Source organism: Syngnathus leptorhynchus, chromosome 20, assembly GCF_054491065.1.
Source record: "Syngnathus leptorhynchus isolate UIUO chromosome 20, UIUO_Slep, whole genome shotgun sequence".
Lineage (NCBI taxonomy): Eukaryota > Metazoa > Chordata > Actinopteri > Syngnathiformes > Syngnathidae > Syngnathus > Syngnathus leptorhynchus.
In genome coordinates, this window is record NC_141214.1 from 1,984,913 (window position 1) to 2,003,756 (window position 18,844).

Here is an 18,844-nt window from a genome sequence, read left to right on the forward strand (position 1 = left end):
CTAGTATGAAACCCTACTTTGGAACCCTAACCCTAGCTTTAAAAAAAGCCTGATACCCATTTAATTGATTAATTAGATCATTTTAATTTGTTAAAGTGTTCACATACATTGAAATTTAAGTTATGAAAACAAAAACATTGACAGAAATGAACCACATGAATGTTTGTCTCATTTCAGCAAATCTGAAACCTTTCAAACAGTTAAGATGATCAGTCACAAAATAAGAGGATTAAATAGATTGTAATGTCTTTCTACCGCTATTAACTCTCTATGGAGATGGAAAAACAGATTGAAAAAAACGAGTTGAATTGAAATCATAATGGAGATTGAAATGTCGAATATCGAGGTAGTCCAGAATATCACCACCAGCCTTTTTTTTTTGTTTTGTTTTTTTGTGGGTTGCATATTTTCAACTCATTCCTCGGTGGTATGTCGTCTTCATCTTTCCACTTTGCTGAATGAAGTCCTGCCACCTCAGCAAATCTGCAGTGTCTTCATGGTTGCAGTTCTCCTGGTGTCTTTCAGCTTCTGACAGCCAACATGGAGTTGATTTCCCAGATGAGGTTGCGGAGTTGATCCATGATCTGCTTCAACTGTTGGTTCTTCTGCTTCAGCTTCTGTCGTAAAAGAAAGTCAATTACAAATGATTTAGGTGCTTTTTTTATGACTTGGACTAATTAGAAAATAAAATGCCACACAGCAAAGGTTATGGTATCGGCAGTAATAATACTAAAAACTATAAACCACCATGTAATTCTTGAACGACATACTAAACTAGATTAAAGATGTAACCCTAGCCCTAACCTTAACCCTAACACCTAACCCTAGCCCTAACCCTAACCTCGTGTTAAACCTTACTATGAAACCCTAACTCTAGTTTAAATCCTATGTTGAAAGCCTAACGCTAGTTTTGAAACCCTAACGCTAGTTTTAAACTACCCTGAAACCCTGATCCTAGCCCTAACCCTACTCCTAGCCCTAACCCTAATTTGCTCATGAATGAATTGAATTCTGGGCTCAGGATTTTCTCTGTGCTTCCAAAAACATAACCAAAAAGCATATTATGTGTTCCGTGTGACTGACTGCCAAGCACACCAAATGGCTGAGATTGAGCAGGATTATAGGATTAAGCAGTATAGAAAAAATGATGGGTGGAATTACAAATAATACACATTAGAAAACATCCACAGGATGCTTGATCACCCATGTCATTAGAAGTGATCACTCCTAATGCTGCTTTTTAGTGATAAAAGCCATCATTTCACAATAGAAATAAACCCGACTAGAAATAATCCAGTCAGTAAAGTTGCATTAATGCAGGACTGGGATTGATCTGGAATTATAATAACCTTGTGTGCGCAAAATCATTCATAATAATACAGAACAAAAGAAGCAGCCCTAAAATCGAGCCTTGTGGGACCCCAGAAAACAGTGACTGAATTACCAAAATTTGCACACATGATTCTGTTTGCCATATGAGATTTTGCCAGAATTGACTGAATATTAGTCACACGCAACATGGATGCAACGTGGATAGATACTTGAAGCTGGTCGTACCTGCAGTGAAATCTATTCAGATGATCGTATGGCAATATTCCTTTGGCTATGACTAACTACAGCCCCTTTTTGGTCCAATAGATAACACAGCTCTCTTAATATCAACTGTTTTGCTGATTGTCCTTGAAGATAATCTTGAGTGGAACATTTGGAGGCCTTCCAGTTTCTCACTGGCTCTCCGAAGGACTCTCAACGCTTTCTCCGAGCACTCTCTTTCCCTTGGCTATCTTCCTCTTTGACTTTAATTCTGAGCGTATGTGTCGCTATGCAACTGTATAATACATGATCTGCCTTATTACCCTGATGAGCAGCTCTTGAAATAACTTGGCCATTTACTCTGCATTCATGAGACCGGTATCTAGTCTTTGTAATTTCAGGTACGGTAATAGAGCACTGCATTGTTGAAGTTCGAATGTTTTGAAAAGAAAGCACTTATAGACAATTTCAAGCATAACTGGCTAAGTAAAATAGTGCGAAGAAAACCAAGTGCAGTGGTTAAGAGAAAATTGCATGAATAAATGTTTCAGGGCATAGCGGAGCAAGCACAAGATGGATATTTGTAATATCAGATCATATGCCTCAGAGGGCACACAATTGAGAGACATCATTTCTCTAAAACTCATAGACAAATTTTTTCTTCTTGTCTTTTTTGAAAATTTGCTCCAAAGAACCATCCAGACATTTCTTTGCAACAAGTCAGCTCAGAATGATTGACATGCTTATGAATGGATGGTGATTTGAAAAACACCTTCGACAACGTTTTTGCCTTCAACCAAAAGCGATTGTCACATATTGGTCGTGTCAAGGAAGTTAAGGCCGAAAGGTTTGTACAAGACATGAATGGTCGTCCGTGTTATTTCATCATTGTCGGAAGATGATAACATAAAAGCTACGAGAAGAGCTGACAGTTACGCTCTTCTTCTACACATTGTCTGATCCACTTCAGATGAAAAACAAACGAGTAACAAGGGTTGTTGAGTTTTTCGATTTCAGCTCCAATGGCCTCTACAGATTCCTTCATCAATGCATTTCTGTGCTAAAACAGATTCTGCGCTAGACATCCCTTATCTAGACTACATTCACGAAAGCGCTTTTTTTTTTTTTTGGGTCTTTTGAAGGCCGCTTTGGATTGAGAATCTATTTATGTTGACGAGCGCATCGCTTGAAGTCATTCTTCAATGGGTGCGTCAAAGTGGTAATTGGTTAAACACTTGAGATTTGTCAAATCTCCACGCTTATCGAGCTTTCTAATTGCCATCGCTTCATTAATTATGACGCGTTATTATCGCGTTAAAGCCGATCGGGGAAGGGTTTGTTGCTCTGTTGCGCTGTATGGAAAAAATAAAGCTAATCTTGTCATGGTATTACAAGATGAATCAAATCAATATTGACCTCATTTGATGTCAAATCAAAAACAAGGCTACAAAGCTTTGAGTGTTGTTTTTTGAAGAGATTTGAGATTGGAAAGATTGAAATATGTGTTCACGCTCGATGACGAGCATGCAAAAGGGAGCAAGTGGGGATAGCAAGTGGAGCAAAAATGTGCTTTCACTCAGGATTCCTCTTGTTAATCCGCGCTGTCGCTGGCAACTCAAATCGCGGCTTTGACTCGGTGGATGTGGCTGGGAATTACAAGTGTAAGTGTCTGTGAGTGAGGAGAGGGGATTAGATGAGCCAGGAAGTACACTTTTAGGTTTCCGCTTTTGCCAGTCGGAATCAAATGGGAAATATTCTTTTGTCAGCATTTGATAGGCGGCATAAAAAAGCAAATATGTTAGCATGGCCGTTGACGGCACCGTCACGTTTGTACCTCGGCGCTCTACTTCAGATGGCTGTCGGGACATAACCGAACATGATGGAGTTGACACGAAATCAGCAGATATGAACGGCCGCCCAACGGCTAATTTGATCTAGCTAAGTTGCGTTGGGCTTTCCGTCACGCTGGTCATTTAGCAGGTCAAGGAACAATAAAGCGGAAGCCAATCAGTCGTGCTCTGCTGCACAAAATGGAGACCTGCAGTCCATAGACTTGAGGTATTGACGCGGCGTATCGATTCTATAGGTCTACTTCTTGACTACGCTGAACCAGTTAATCGGGGCACCGGTTGATACTGTAAAGGAATGAGGTCATACTGTAACACACTTCACTGCACATCTGATATCATTTTCAAAGCTGAGAGTCAATGCGTCGAGAATCACGGTTATAGCCGGATGGACTTTTTGATTAGAAGCCTGCATGCTGATAAGGTGAGATTTCAACAAACAAAGGTAAATAATATACACACACCCACTATAAGGCATGCAGAATGTATCATCCAAGTATTTTTTTTAAATAAATAGTGAATTTTCCCAAACTGCATTTGCAGTAAAATCCTCTACAACTTGAAGAAAAGTCAAACTTGTGGAAGTAAGGAGCTTACTGCTCGATGGCAGCCTAGGGAAGGGTGACCCTAAGTGGGTTGTGTCCAAGCATCTGATAGTTCCCCCAGAGGGAGCTGAGGCCAAACAGACTCAATTTGCCACCAGTTTAGAAAAAGAAACTTAATTGACTTTATAAACTTTATAGCTTTCCTCAAAGGGAGGCTTTAAGTGCCAGTGTGTGTTTGGCTTGAGATTTCCTGGGGGAATAAAAGGCTTTTTATAAGGGATTGGGAAGGCAGATAAAAGCCTTCTCTTCCAGAAGTGGCAGAAATACAATAGGTGTGTTGTCATCCCCGCATTGAGGTGGAACCACTGCAGTGTCAGCTGACCGGGCCACGATACGTTTGATCTTACCATCTTCCCATTTTGGATATGAAAAAACGCTCATTACAAAATGAAAAAAAGTCGTCTCCAAACTACAAATGGTGTATAAAAAAAGAGCAGCCAAAACGACTTTTATTTTTGGAAACACTCTTGCGAAAAACCACCCCAAAGCAAAAACCCCTTGTGTGTTCAGACTCCCGGTGGATGTTTGATGACATGAGAAGTGCCTGAAGTTGTGAATCCTTTCAAATGAAATTAAAAGCATCAGAACCCTTTTTTTATGGGAACTTGAAGCTTACGCAAGTCTCTGCTGGATCTTTCTATAAAGGTTAGCGTCATGCTTTTGGATATCAAAGCATTTAATCTTCCCCGACTTTATTCGCTTTATGTTTTTTTTTTAGTTGTGATTCAACAATGATTGACTCGGAAAAATAAAAGATTGGTTCCCATGTAAACTAGGAAAGACACTCATCACTGGATTAAATAAAAAAAATTCTCTCACGCTTCCTTTTCGAGTCTTTTGGCAAGTTAGGACGTCGCGTTTGTTTATCAACACCGGGCGTTACTAAAATTGACTATCTACTTCACAGGTGTGCATGAAGGAGCAAAAGGATGGATGGATGGATCACTTTTCAATTTGAAATTACAAGCAGGCTCCCCCCTTCTTTTAATTTCTCCCCTTCTCATTTGAATGAAGAGAACAGACATGGTAATTAACAGGGTATTAAGAAAGCGAGAGAGTACGCAGGAGAGGGAGAAGGCTGAGAGTGCCTGAGAAGAGCAGCCGAGTGGGAGAGATAGCAAAGAGAAGACGGCCAGTGAGGAGCTGTGGAGAATTAATAACATGCCAGATCTCTCCAAGGCCTCCTTAATGGGCTGTGACAGGAATTTATTCACACTTAGGCTGGTATCAAATCAAACGCAAGGCAAGTGGCAGTGGCAGGCTTCAGCTCGGGGGGGTGAAGGCTATGCTCAGTAGAGGAATGATGAGGGGGGGGGGGGGGGGGGGCATGTCTTATAGGTCCAGCATGACAACCCCCCTTTGGGATAAAAGCTCATCTCTCCTAGGCATTGAGGGGGAGACATGCAAAGGAAGCAGAGCCAAGACAAAATGATGAGTGATGTGTCGACGACAAGACTTGCCTGTCCCACCAGCCCAGATGGAATGATTATCAAGAGTCGCTATGAATCATCGTGCAACACCCTCGCTCCATCAGTCAGACAGAAGGTTGCTTTCCACATATTTGCGAAGGAGACAGCAGGCCAAAAAATAAAAAATAAAAAGCTGCAGCAATTCCAGCGAAATGAGCAGCAAGTTAAATGATGTTTCCTGTCTTAATTGGCATGTGACCAGTAATGCAGGCCATTTCATTAAGGATGTTATTTGTGGTCACATGGGTGTGACGGCATTTTTTTTCTATATTAATTTTTTTTCAAACGCTGCATTTGACTAAGGAGCCAGAATTGATGTGCGCAATCACATTCGAGGTCTGCGGCACACAGATTGAGCAATGGCAACACATTAGGCATCGACGACTTCTGGAAAACGCTTCTGAAATATTCATGCAAACGTTATTAAGTTTCTTCCGCACTCAAAAACGACATACGTCCCAAAAATGGCACACAATCTCCAACAGGAGCAATATATAAGAGAACTTTCTCACGCGCTTAAATTTAAATGCATATTGTCACACGGAGTCTGTTTTGCGGGCAGTGAAAGGTTAGCTCCGCCTCCTCCGACCTCCCTACCATCCGTCAGCCCGACCGACTCGGACAAACAACAATTACCCCAATGGACGGATAACGAGAGCAAGACTATCAGTCACGGCGGGCGGGATGTTTCATAAAGCATCCAGACATTATCAAGGAGGACTCATTTATCTGCCTCGTCTCTCTCTTGCTATCCCTCTATTTTTACTCCTTACCTCTCCAAGACAATCAATTTTTTTTTTGTTGGTTGGACTGAGGCGAGTTAGGCAACGGGTTCAGATGTAGCGTTGGAGTGGAAGTGACAGCAAATAGAAGGGGTTGAAATGGAGGGAGATGAGAAGGGGAGAAAATAGGGTGTCAACAAGTGAAGCACCCAAATTTGGATTCAGCCAATTCATGTCAAAAGGATTTTTTTTTCTTTTTTTTTTTTTACTTATGGAAAGCTCCAATAATTGTGCGATAACATATTTAAAAAGAAAAAAATTTGGGGTTGTTCTGCTTTCTTAACAGGTTGGGTTACCCAATTTTGGGGTTCATCATTTTGACCCAGCAGATTCAGTTCAATATTATATATATCTAGTAATAATACAATGTAATCATCTTCTGGAAGCTAGTGAAAGGGAATAATTGTTTGATCTTCAACTCAATTCCAGTGGTTTGAGTGCTGGGCGAAATAAATTGGTGGCTTCAGTTTTGTCAAAAAGCATGTAGTGTGTCACAGCTGTCCTATTTGGGATTCCGATTGCGTTTTTGTCGTTTTCAGGTGGTCTCTTACTTATGCCGTGGCTACAGACAAGGGGATTAGTGAAGGATTGGAAAGCGTGGACATACGGTGTCAAACGGACACTCGTGTTTACCGTGATAGTGTCTCGGGAGCGCACACTTGAATGAATTTCCACATAGCCACTCTCTCCTCTCGAATAACAACAAGGCTGTCTGTTCCAAGGGTATTCTACTCTCAAGACAGCATGAAGAAAATACGTATGATTGTGAAATCCTCTTATCTTCGCACGATCTTCTTTTTTTTTAATCCACGTGACGTGATTGTAATAAAAATATCATGGCGGGATAGTCGTAGCGTTTCCTGCAAAAATGCAATATATTTGAAATTTGCATATTGCTAATTTTGACCTGTGATCAATCAGACTAGGGATTGATTCTTTTTGGAATAGTGTTGGGGCCAATGTGATCTGAATATACATGACTTTAAAACTTTAGATTTTTTTAATCTAATCTTCAGCTTGAAAGTTTGCAAAACGCTTCTACTCATTTTAACACCAGAGCGATAATCTTCCCCTCGCAATTCACTTACAGGAACTTTCGATTTTCCCCGCTGCAACGGAAATGTTATCAGCCGTCCATCCATTTTTTTTTTTGGAAGCGCTTATCCTCACGAGGTTCGTCACTCCACGGGCATTTCATCATAAAAGTGATTAACTTGACAATCCATAGCTGTCTTTCTTTCATCCATCTTCTTTGTTCGTGTCGACTTTAGAGATGATTTCAAAAACTCACTCACTTTCATTTGTTTGTTTTTCACTCCCACATTTCTGTCCTCACTCTATCTGCCAGCCCCTATCTCCTGATCCATCCTTCTCGCAACACCTGATAGTCCATTTCTCTTTCTGCCTTTCACCATCAGCAAGCCATTTCTCCATGTTTCTCCTTTCTATCACCCTTATCACAAATCTTTCCCCCTTTTTCTCCATCAAGCCCGTTTCCTTCCTCTTTTATCTGGATTCTACTCCCATTTAGTTGATCCAGAACCAGCCGATCTGGCCAGAGCAACAGCGGCAGATGTGGCCCAGCTTGCAAACATCTGCTTCCCTTGTCCGGCTGCATTTTGACTCTGCTGATCAGACTAAGCACTTTAACTCCCCAAAGCTTGCTGCCCTTACTGCTGCTGCTGCTGCTGCCTTAATGTGCAGCTGGGAAGCCTGAAGGAAAAAATCACTGCTAAATATGTTCCAACACATGGGGCACACACTCAAGGGCCAGAGAGGGAGTCTTGGCTAGTCAAATGGAGCTTCACCCTTTGGGTTGGACCGGGGTCATGCCAGTTTTGATTCCATTAGCTAGTAATGGGGAAAATGAAGCTTTAAATTTGTATTTTTTGGCTCCTCGAGAATGCACTGTTGGGGTTAAAGAAATGGCAAATTGCAATTCAGGAGTAGGAAAAATAAAACAACTGCTTCATGAAGCAAATTTGAAGCTTTGTTTTCCCATCATTGCTGTGAATTGCTTCTGGTGACTACCGTGGGACAGAGTAGCTGTTAAATCTTAACTATGGTGGCAAACTTGAGGGCTGCGGGCCAAATCTGGCCTGAAAGTCATTTGATGTGATCAATTTGGTTTTCTTGTTGAAATTCCAAATACAATCGGACACATTTAAATCTGTGTGAACATAACGAGGCACTAAATCTGACCACATTTTGGGCACACTATTTGAAATGTTTTCACATTGCCCACACAACCTGTAAAACTGGCATGGTTAGCAAGGTCAGCATTAAAGGTGCCAAACATAAACATATCAATCACCCGGGTAGTGAGAATGTTTTGCATGCTGACGTTTGCAACTCTCTCTACTGGAATCTAGTACAAAGTTCTTTCCAAGTGTAATAGATAACACAAATTTCCAAGCTGTCTTAACCTCGATACTGTATACGTGGATGATTTGACAGAACTCAATTTGCATGCTAATGGCGAGGAAGGTCATGTTAGGAACAAGGTTATTTATCTCTTCTGTATGGCGCTGTCTAATAAGAGCAAAAAGAAAAATGCCATTTCCGCTTCACTTGTGCGCTTTGTTTTTTTTGCAAGAATATTGATTGTTAATTTATGATACGTTTGCACACGCTTTTATTCAAGGTTCTGCGATAAACAATGTTATCTAACATTATTCCAGGGCCTTTTCAGCCATTGTGTTTTTGTTGTGTTGTTGTGTGGGATGAAGCTGAACACAGCTGAGCTCAGGGTTCACCTCAATGTTTCCCTGTTGTGTTAACATTTAAAAGCAGCCGGGGGAGCGCTGCGCAGCTCTTAAAAATAACCAATTCTCCTTTCTGCTGCTGCTGCTGCTGACATTACTGACCTAGGACCATTATCATTGCGGCACACTCGGGCGGCCTGGCATGCAATTTCGGGGGGCCAGCAATGCACATAAAGAAGGGCTTCAACCTGTATACACACAGACAAACTGAATGTGTGCAGGAGAAAGAAAAAAAATAAGAAAAAAAAATAATCTTGCTCTGAAAAAAGAACAGAAGCTCTCACTCTGTACATACGGATTCGCAAATAAAATGTGCACGGTAGATAAAGGGAAGCTAAAAGGTAGTCAAGACCTATACGTCCCAATTTGACTGCAAATGGCATAACATGAATCTCTTTTTTTTCATTCAAATTGTTTCTGACTGTAAAACCACATGGCGCTACCACTATCGGCGACTGTTGTAAGTACCGATACCTTGATTAGCAAATATCGATACCATGCCTTTTTTTTTTTAACAGTATCCTGACAAATTTCATTTCAAGTCAATTGTATTTATCCAGTGCTAAATCATAAACATTATCTCGACAATAATTTTTTTTACATTTTGTCCAGCAGCAGCCTTTAAAACTGTTCATTATTTCCACCACCAGGTTTAATTGGACCACAACAAACGCTCCAAAAAATTCTTAGTCCAATGAATCTTATCAACAAAAGAACACAATACCTGCAATTAATTGAAGCTCACTAAGAAAACTGCCATTGCCCAAACAAAAGAGATTTGCATCCTTTTTTTCTCTGCTCCTTGACAATTTGACAGTCGAAACTAATAAAGAAAGGCAATGTTTGCAAAAGCAAATGGAACTGTACCGCTTGTTGAAAAATGAACCAATCTATGGTGGCAAACGCTACACAACACCGAAGGAGGCTTTGAAAGGGACTTTTGGAGTGGCGAGATAAGGACTTTTGATAAAATAGCAATTTTCCGTTACATGTTTTCATAAGAAAAGCATCATGCTGGGTTTGTTGTTGTTGTTGTTGTTTTTTTCATTTGTTTTGCCAGCTTAAAAGTATGTGTATGCATTTGGTGGATGCAATCTGTGGAAAAACCTTCAGCCTTGAGTGACAACACAGCATGTCGGTTTAAAGAAGCGTTATCTGCGCCGCACGTCACAAGCCCCCTCTATCAGAGAAGAGCAAAAACACATTTGACAGGTAACACATTTGAAAAAGCTCTTAAGAGTCTGCTGACATTTGAGGCCACTCCAAAAGTCAACACCTCAACTAAAAAAATAAATAAAAAAATTGGGGGTAGCTTTTTTTTTTTTTTTCCTCAACTGACTTCATCATTTTTATTTTTTGAAATAAATCATCTGTTTCTTATGTAAATGACGCTGGCAAGAAAATAACTACGGTGTGTTTGTATGAATCTTATGATACAGCAGTCACACAAAATTCCCCATAAAACAAACTAAGCCTCAGCTTATGTTTCTCTTTCCACCCACCTACTCAAAACAAAACCATACGATCCACCTGTTAAGAATCCCTACGGCTTTGAAAAAAGCGTGTTGGCGTAGTTTACTGGAAGAAAAACTTTCAAATACATGCATGCATGCATGCAGCGATCCAACTTGCTGCCTTGGGAAAACATTCTCCCTGTACAAATGTAAACCTCATCACAGTCCATCAGGCACATGGAAGAAAAAAAAAAAAAAAAAAAATTCCACCTTTCCCTCATGGCCCTCATCAGGAATCTCAAAGGTCAAGGGAAAATATGGAATTAAATTGATTATTTTAAGTGACTGGAGGACCGGACGGAAAAATATGCTAGGCATATACGAAAGCATCAAAAGATATTTGCCTTGAAAAAAAACAAAGGTGTAGCAAACAGATGAGAAATAAAAAGAAAGTTCTCAGCTCTTGCATTGAAGTAGATACTAGCACAACCTCGTCCACGAATGACAGGGAGTGATAAAGGTTCATGGTATGAAACGACGGCAGGAAAGCACATAGGCTTGAAGTGTTTAAGAAAGCCGACCTTGTGGTTTTATCACCGCTGGCTGGAACTTAATGCGAGTAACCCTGAGAGTGAGAACACAATACCTTGTTGACCTCCTGGATTTCTCTCCTGTCCTCGGCCGCAGGGCGGTTCTGGCCGGCTGAGTGCTCGTCATGTTTGGTGCCGTCATCGTCCATAAAGGGGATCAGTTGCTGGAAAAAAAAAAAAAAAAAAAAAACAGCTACCTGTGTATTATCGTAAGGCGCATTTCAATTTATGCCAAGCTTAAAATAAACCTCTCTTGGTTAACTTGAACATTTATAAGTTCAAATGATACATTTATGGGCAATCTTGGGAAAATGGGGATTCGGTGTAAGCTTGTGAATGCGAGATTGGTCTCTCCTTCCCCTTTACAGCAAAAATTCATTCATTTTTAAAAAGCCCCTGTGTTTGACCTTGTCCACTGGACACTTCAATGGGGCTGATATGCAAGGGGCCTTCTTCAAGCACGTCGCCCTGGACCTGCTTAATATTATAGCGACCCCTAGCGGTCATCTGAGAAGAACTCATGCAGTCGATGGTAAAAATGGGAAATAGATTTGACCAGTTGTGTTTTTCTTCAGTTACAAAATGATTAGTGATGTCAGGGTTGAAAGGTCAACGCAGCAAGAGGAACTAGAGATTCAGTATTTTGCTCAAGCATACTTTGGCATGGTCGCAAGGGAGCCGGGAACTGAATCCAGAAACTTGAGTCAATAATTATGACTTGAATTGTGGAAAGAAAAAAAAAAAAAATGTAATCATCATGTTGCTCGGTTGGTAATTTGAGTGTGTGCGCTGAAACTGGAACACGATTAAAGAAACCTGCGAAGAGCAATAAATGACTCGTGACTGAATGGGAGAGTAATCATCAACATATGAATGAATAAAATGGTGAGAAAACAAACAGAGTCAGAAATATGGAAGCAGAAGCTGGGGAAATGGCATGACTGGAAAGGAGTGAGCATGCAAAAAAAATGGGAAAATGTGGATAACGTGTGATCTGATCCACATCTGGGCAACCTCCCAAAATATGAGCTCGGACTCAGATGGTAGCTAGGATATGAGCAGGATATTAGACAAAGTATAATCTTGTCTTCAGTTCATGAGGGGGGTGGGGGGGCTTTTTAATCACACAACACTGACAAGAATTTATTTCCAAAGGTACTGGCCTGACTTTGAGTGTGCGAGGGGCTAAAATGTGCTGAGTGAGGGGGGCAAAGATGAATGACGATTGGAGTACGCGTGTGCCCGTGAGTCATGAGCCTCGCCTCCTTCGTAGAAAAGATGGATGGTTGTTTCCTGCCTTGACAGAGAAGAATGGGGCTAATGAAGTTCACCAGGTTGCCTTTCTCTATAAGAAAAAGTGAGGAAATAAGCCCAATAATAAATAATGAAACGAAAAAGCGAGCGAGAGAGCGAGGGGAGCAAAGCACAGCCGAAGGAACATGAAGGAAACGTTTAAAAGGGAAAAGTCAAATGAAGTTCAGGGCAGAAGAAAGAAAGAAAGAAAGAAAGAAAGAAAGAAAGAAAGAAAGAAAGAAAGAAAGAAAGAAAGAAAGAAAGAAGAAAATATTTGAGGAAGGGTTTGAGAATTAGGTCACAACAACAGCTGGAAAGAAGAAGAGAAACGTCGACGTGCCTTTGGCCCAGCTGTTGGCTAATCGGGTCTGTTGCAAATTGGGCTGCAATGAGGTCACGCTGCCTGAGTCATCGATTCCTCTTCCTGTTTGGGGCAGCTAGTAGTGAGTGGGCTTGCCAGACAGTCACCTCAAATGTCTGGGATGATAAATGCCACGCATACTGGGGCCAAGATCAACAACGTGAACCGAAGAAGCATTTGAATCAGAAAATGATGCAGCTTGTTTGTTTCATTCAATTGCAATTGAGTTGTCCCAATATTTATGGGCGTGATATATGCTAACACACAACACGTAATCGGTTGTCAAACCTCCGGAAGTATCGGCTCGAGCCCGGCGCAGTTTTCGGAACATTTGTCGTAGACGAGGCGCAGCTTGCGGAACAGCACGGAAAGCGTGCGAAGATGCTCCTGCAGTTTTCCCAGTCTATCCTGGTGGGTGTTGGGGTGGTAAGTGACTCCATTAGGTAGCTGAGAGGGACCAAGAGAAACCATGTGTTAAGGCCTGCCTGCATTGATCCCCAATGATTGCAAAAGCCACTTGGACTTGTAGTCAACCAATTGATCGTCTTCAGCTCATCCAAAATAGATGCAACTTTAATGAGGAAGATGGAGACACCTGCATGTTCCTGAGAAGCTGGAAGATCTCCATGGTCCTGAGAACAATGTCTTGGACCGTCTCCTGGCCAATGCGGCACAGCGAGGCTGTGTTGACATCACGAGCTGCCTGGGCCTGCTGCTGCTGCTGCTGCTGCTGCTGAGGCTGCTGCTGCTGAGGCTGCTGCTGCTGCTGAGGTTGCTGAGGCGGTGGCTGGCCGCTGAAAGGTGACACTAGTGGAGGGGTTGTCATGGAAACAGCAGGTGGATGATTGAAGCAGTTCAGACCTTAAGTGCCTTGATCAAATAGAAGATTGTAGGTTACTCCAACTTTTTGCCCTTAATAGAAACATGACATTTTGTTGTTGTTTTTTTTGTAAATACCCCCAAGCATGAAGTACAAGGAAAACAGAATATACAATAAAAACCGCAGATGAGAGGGTGAGTAGATGAGTGAAGTGTAATTAAACAGATACAATTAAGCGTCAATTGGGGAAGAAAAGAAAAAAAGTAGAAGAAAACGTAAGATTCCGAGAATGTAAGGTTCGGCTTCAAGTTCTTCATGGACAGGCGTCTTTTTAAAGTATTAAAAGTCATCGGTAAGACGGCATCCTGAATATAGACCAACATGAAGCAATTGCATAAAACGCGACCAAGTGAACTTGCACTCATTGCATTTGCACAAGGCACAAGTGTCAAAGCTGGCTGAAGAGTCAGAAAACGCGACAGCGATTAAGGAGTTGCAGGCGATCTTCAAGAAACTTCCATTCAGCTTCATGCATTCAAGTTGTTGAGTCAAACATTTGCTGTTAAGTGTGATTACCTGTGTGGCGATAATTTGTCTGTGTTGATTGCATGTTAAGTTCTCAGTTTTGGGAGAGGTTGGAAGTATCGCGAGAAGTACGCCTCAAACAGTAACTATAGGAATAGAACCGCAAGATAATATTATCATCCACGGAATATAGTTTATGGAACCGGACTCACTTAGTCTGTATGTATTATGTGAAAAATAAATTGAAACCCGTCCACATAAGGATGATTAACGGACTGTACTTGGTAGTTTTCTATCTCTTTTTTTATTTCTAAATTGAAGGTCTTCAGCATTACGGTAAAGACCTCAAAATCCGTGTTTACGTTAACTATGGTAACAGCACCACGCTGTGGTTGACGAAGAATCATTCAGCTACAATACACTTCATGAACAGGAACATGGTCTCCATTAATTGTCTGCCCTTAGTAATATACATCATCTTTATCAATTCATTTATTGAAAATTTTATCTTAACATAAATTAGAGTGATGATGACAACATGGCTGGACAAAGTATTTAAAAACAGCTTTACAATCTCATCATACAGTACTTAGCATTTTATCGATTACAAGTACAGGTACAATAGAATAACACCTCAAATAGAAGCTTTTTAAAAAAATTACATAAAACAAACACAGAGAGATACACTTCGATTAGAAAATACAGGAAACTTTTGTGTGCATTGCAATTTTTGACGTAAAAACCATCAAAAGTCAGTCATAGTAGAAAAGTCTTCTACATCTTCGGGTCTTCACACAAGGTACAACCAGGTTTCAGGTCAGCCTGTCGCTCCATTTGGATGGTGACCGAATGGAACTTATAAGAGGCGTAACAGGCCTGAGTCATCTCTCGCAGAACTGTCTGAGCGTCCACAGAGTCATCTGTGGAGAGAACCTTGGAAAGATCAGCTCTACTCATCCCAAAAATGGGATTTCCTGCTACTCACCTATGGCCACATGGGCAGACAGCACAGCCTGGTTGACGGTGAGGGCCCAGATGTGAAGGTTGTGGACCGCCGTGACCCCTTTCACTGCCAGCAGACCATCCCTGACCTCACCATACTTGACCCCTACTGGAGCACCTGACACACACACATTTGATTTTAACACATGGGCAAAAACATTCGGCACGTTCCGGATGACACGCTCACCTTCCATCAAGACAATCAGAATATCTCTCAGGATAGCAAAGGTGGTGCACAAAACTAAGATGGAGAACAGGAATGTGCAGATAGGGTCGGCTATCTTGTATTCTGGCTGAAATGTAACAAAAACAGGATTGTTCAAAGCACTACTTTTATCTAAACGAAGCACCTTCGTTTGTGCGCTGCTCCTCACCTTGAAGAAGATGATGATGGCGCTGACAAGCACGCTGAGGCTCTGGAGAAGATCTCCCACTACATGCACAAAAGCTGCGCGCACACTGGCGTTGGCCTGCTGCACTCGGCCCCCTGACGAAAATATTTACAGTGTGGCATTAATTCCATTTCAAAAGCAACATTTTTCAAAACATACCGTGATTGCCTCCATTTTGCTCGACGTCGACAAGATTGTCAGTGGGATGGCTGTGATTGGAAATCTGGGAGTTTCCTTTGTGACTGTGGCCATGTGAAGAAAGCCCTCCGTGACTGTGCCCGTGGTTAGACTGATGTAGGGTGAAGGCCATACTGGTAAAAAAAAAAAACATGAGTAAATCCAGATGAACATTTTGGGAATTGAAAGCAGTGGTGCCATCTCCTCACATAATATTGGCCAAAACAGCACAGCCGGATGTAATGAGCATGACGGTGCCCTCGATAGTGTAATCGTCGCTGATGAGGCGTTCCACGGCCAAATAAACCAACACTCCCGTTACCAGCCAGATGGTGAACACTGACAGCAATGCACCCAGGATTTCTGCAAGGAGGAAGGAACAACAACAATAGAGGAACTGACTTCAGACAGAGTGAAAACTGTCAAGAGAAAAAAATATTTTGTACATAGGCGATGAATGAATGTGGCCTGATGATTTGAATTCAACCAAATCAAATCTTTCTAGCGCTTTACCTGCACGGTGCCAGCCATAGCTGAGTTTGTACGTCGCCGGTCTGGAGGAGAGCCAAAGGGACAACAGGCTGATGATGAAGCTGGTGAAGTCCACAAGCAGATGAGCGGCGTCGGTCATCACTGCAAGGCTTCCTGCAAAATATCCCCCTGGGGAAAAAAAAAATGGATTGAGTGAAATGAGAGATTAATAGAAGCAAATGCTATTGATTGCAAAATGGCCACTCACCAAGGATTTCGCCAATCATGAAAATCAGGCAGACGACAGACACCACGTACAACCTCTTGCTGGCGACTTTCTTCTCTCTCGCACGGTCTTCCTGCGCGTGGCTGTTGTCATGGCAATGTTTGACACCACCTTGATTCACTTCCTTGAGGCTGTGACGTGTAGAAATGGAATTGAGACAACCAGAGGGAACTTCATTCAATTGATATTTTTAAAAAAATGGTACAGCAACAAACAATATATCCTTTATCCTCTGCAAAGAACAACAAATATTCATGTTTGTATCATGCTGCCCTCAAGTGGCCAGGGTGCGCACAGCAGAATAAGAAGCACAACGTGCATTGAAGGAGAAATTGTGATTTAAAAAAAATAGTTTATATTTGTATTTTTTGTGTATGTTTATGGAAAGTGCAATTGCAGTTTTGTGAGATTGGAAAGGCAAATTTGTGGAAAATATATGAAATATGAAAGAGATGCGCAGATTTGAAGAAAACCCAAGTCTCATGACCAGTGCGCACAGCTCGTTTAAACGCTAGAAGCGCATTGGCAGCGATCCTCCACTTCACACGTTCTCACAGATGACTGAATGAAAACGTCCCGTTTGCACACTGCTAATCCCACGCGGTTTTGGTACCGTGTGGAAAAAAAAAGGAGAACTAAACAAAAAGTGCAAGAAATAGAGCTCAATTCATTCACACAATAACAGCATATAAAAATCTATTTCTTAACATTTTCTGGAAAACTTTGTATGATTTAATACTTCAATTAAGCACATTTTATGTCTGAATTTTAAAAGTCTTACCTTCCCATATTACTGTAGGTACTTTGATGCTTGTCTTCAGATACCAGACGAAACTTCTCAGGATCCTTATTAGATTTAAACATGACGCGCAAGAGAACGTCACAGCTGAAGGGAATCCCTCACAATTGAAAAAGACAAAAACAAGACTACCCAATTTAAAAAGAAATAAAAAAGTTGACAGAAAACTTTGCTGAATTTCAAGTAATTCTAAAATGCTGGACTTCACTTGAGCTCTTCTCAGAGCACTGTTGTCCTTCCTTGCTTTGCAGTTGATTGAACGTCATTACCGTGCAGCCTGTGTGCAAACAGCCAAAATTCTCGATTCATCCTACAAGCCTTGTGACCTGGGCACCGTGCGCAAAAAAAAAAAAAAAAAAAGATACTGGCACTTGCACCATAAATTAACTTGAACTGTACTACCCAGATATTCCACAGGGAGGCGACAACACAACGTTAAAGTCAACAATCAGTGCATTTGTACCGGTGAAAAAGCATTTTGCAAAATTGACTGTGGCCTTTGACTTTTATCATTCGAGTGTATATCATTTTTACATCATAATGCATTTTATATATTAAAAAAAAGGCAAAAACAAGTGACAAAAATAGCCTTCAGTAGGCTATTTTAGTCAGTTCAGTCTGCTTGTTTTGCCAAGCAATTGTGCATGTGAACAGACAGTGCAGTGGGTTGCCAGGGGATGCGAGAAGCAGCAAAACTTACTCACACATGAATGTTCACACTTAATAAATGTCAATGCTGCTTTATAAATCCAAAGTCTCACGCTGCTAGATAGGCAAATGAAAGTGGATGCTCTCACCTTAAAAAAAAAACATTTTGTACATCACACCACAGTCTCCTTTAGTTAAGATGCCGGTTGCCCTGACAACCTCTTCTGTCTCCACGCTAATTACCATTGAGTGTCTGATCCCCCCACCAAAATAAAAAATGGTAAACAACGACAGGTCAGACTTTGACACAATGCACTGACGTCAGAACGCCGCCGTCACGTTCACGCTCCAATGATTCTAGTCCGCTTTGCCAAGATGGGTGGTGATGATGTTTGAGGGACGGCCCGGGCCGGGCGGCAGGAAAGAGGAGGGCGGAGGAAGGCCACAAAGTGCCCCATAAGTGCCAAGGAGTCCAGAACGGGAACCAGACGAGGCTCCACGGCCAATTAACCACTGACCCAGTAGGACCAGGACAAGGAGTATTAAAGCTAACATGATGGAAGCGGTTCTAACCAGACTGCGGGACTTCTCCTGCAAGGCCACCACCTTTGACACTTGTACGCCCGCAGGAGCGTGCAGGGATCCCCGAAGCAGAACTGAGAGCCCCAGGAAAGGATTTGCATCTGGAGAGGAAAACAAGCTGGACATCGAGAGCGCGTTGGCCTGGCTACGGAGGGAACTGGTAAGACTGGAAATGCTATGATGCAAATTAATTCAAACAATCTCAAAAGTTCATGCTAAATTGTGTATATGTACCAGTGAGCCTGAATGGAAAGGCATTCGTCCCACTATTTACTCTGTCAAGCTCTTTTGTGTCTCAGAGTTCACAGTCAAATTCCAGTAAATCCCCAGGAGTCAACTTCAAGGCATTTATCTCCTCACAAAATGACCACTGGGGTGCCTTGGTTTCCCAGTTTGTTCCTAAGATACATCCGAGTCACGTCGTTAAATACCCCCCACCCCGA

At 41.7% G+C, this 18,844-nt stretch overlaps 2 protein-coding genes across 4 annotated transcripts; both read right to left on the reverse strand.

Moving 5' to 3' along the window:
• Positions 1 to 59: 59 nt before the first annotated feature.
• med30 (mediator complex subunit 30) lies at positions 60 to 14,148 on the reverse strand. 3 transcript variants are annotated; one of them, XM_085901481.1, is made up of 5 exons: positions 14,096 to 14,148; positions 13,295 to 13,506; positions 12,988 to 13,146; positions 11,102 to 11,209; positions 60 to 614 (listed from the first exon to the last, which is right to left on the reverse strand). In XM_085901481.1, the coding sequence occupies exons 1-5, from the start codon at positions 14,127 to 14,129 to the stop codon at positions 522 to 524; spliced, it is 606 nt and encodes a 201-aa protein (XP_085757607.1). In that variant the 5' UTR covers positions 14,130 to 14,148; the 3' UTR covers positions 60 to 521. The 3 variants fall into 3 exon arrangements, with proteins under 3 accessions (XP_085757607.1, XP_085757606.1, XP_085757608.1); XM_085901480.1 differs by having other exon boundaries at positions 60 to 617; XM_085901482.1 differs by having other exon boundaries at positions 60 to 617; positions 13,295 to 13,569; positions 14,096 to 14,136.
• A 375-nt stretch (positions 14,149 to 14,523) lies between these two features.
• Positions 14,524 to 17,493, reverse strand: slc30a8 (solute carrier family 30 member 8). The gene is made up of 9 exons (XM_085900285.1): positions 17,154 to 17,493; positions 16,355 to 16,503; positions 16,129 to 16,275; positions 15,825 to 15,978; positions 15,598 to 15,749; positions 15,421 to 15,533; positions 15,234 to 15,339; positions 15,030 to 15,164; positions 14,524 to 14,964 (listed from the first exon to the last, which is right to left on the reverse strand). The coding sequence occupies exons 1-9, from the start codon at positions 17,234 to 17,236 to the stop codon at positions 14,819 to 14,821; spliced, it is 1,185 nt and encodes a 394-aa protein (XP_085756411.1). The 5' UTR covers positions 17,237 to 17,493; the 3' UTR covers positions 14,524 to 14,818.
• Positions 17,494 to 18,844: the final 1,351 nt, after the last annotated feature.

Excerpts from the sequence above, each read along its gene's own strand:
- slc30a8 (XM_085900285.1), bottom strand. The coding sequence starts at position 17,236 with ATGTTTAAATCTAATAAGGATCCTGAGAAGTTTCGTCTGGTATCTGAA. Across the intron at positions 15,165-15,233 it reads TCTGATTGTCTTGATGGAAG|GTGCTCCAGTAGGGGTCAAG; the intron begins GTGAGCGTGTCA and ends TGTGTGTGTCAG. Across the intron at positions 14,965-15,029 it reads GTCTGCCCATGTGGCCATAG|ATGACTCTGTGGACGCTCAG; the intron begins GTGAGTAGCAGG and ends TTCTCTCCACAG.
- med30 (XM_085901480.1), bottom strand. The coding sequence starts at position 14,129 with ATGCAATCAACACAGACAAATTATCGCCACACAG. Across the intron at positions 13,507-14,095 it reads GACAAATTATCGCCACACAG|TGTCACCTTTCAGCGGCCAG; the intron begins GTAATCACACTT and ends CCCCTCCACTAG. Across the intron at positions 11,210-12,987 it reads TCGAGCCGATACTTCCGGAG|CAACTGATCCCCTTTATGGA; the intron begins GTTTGACAACCG and ends TTTTTTTTCCAG.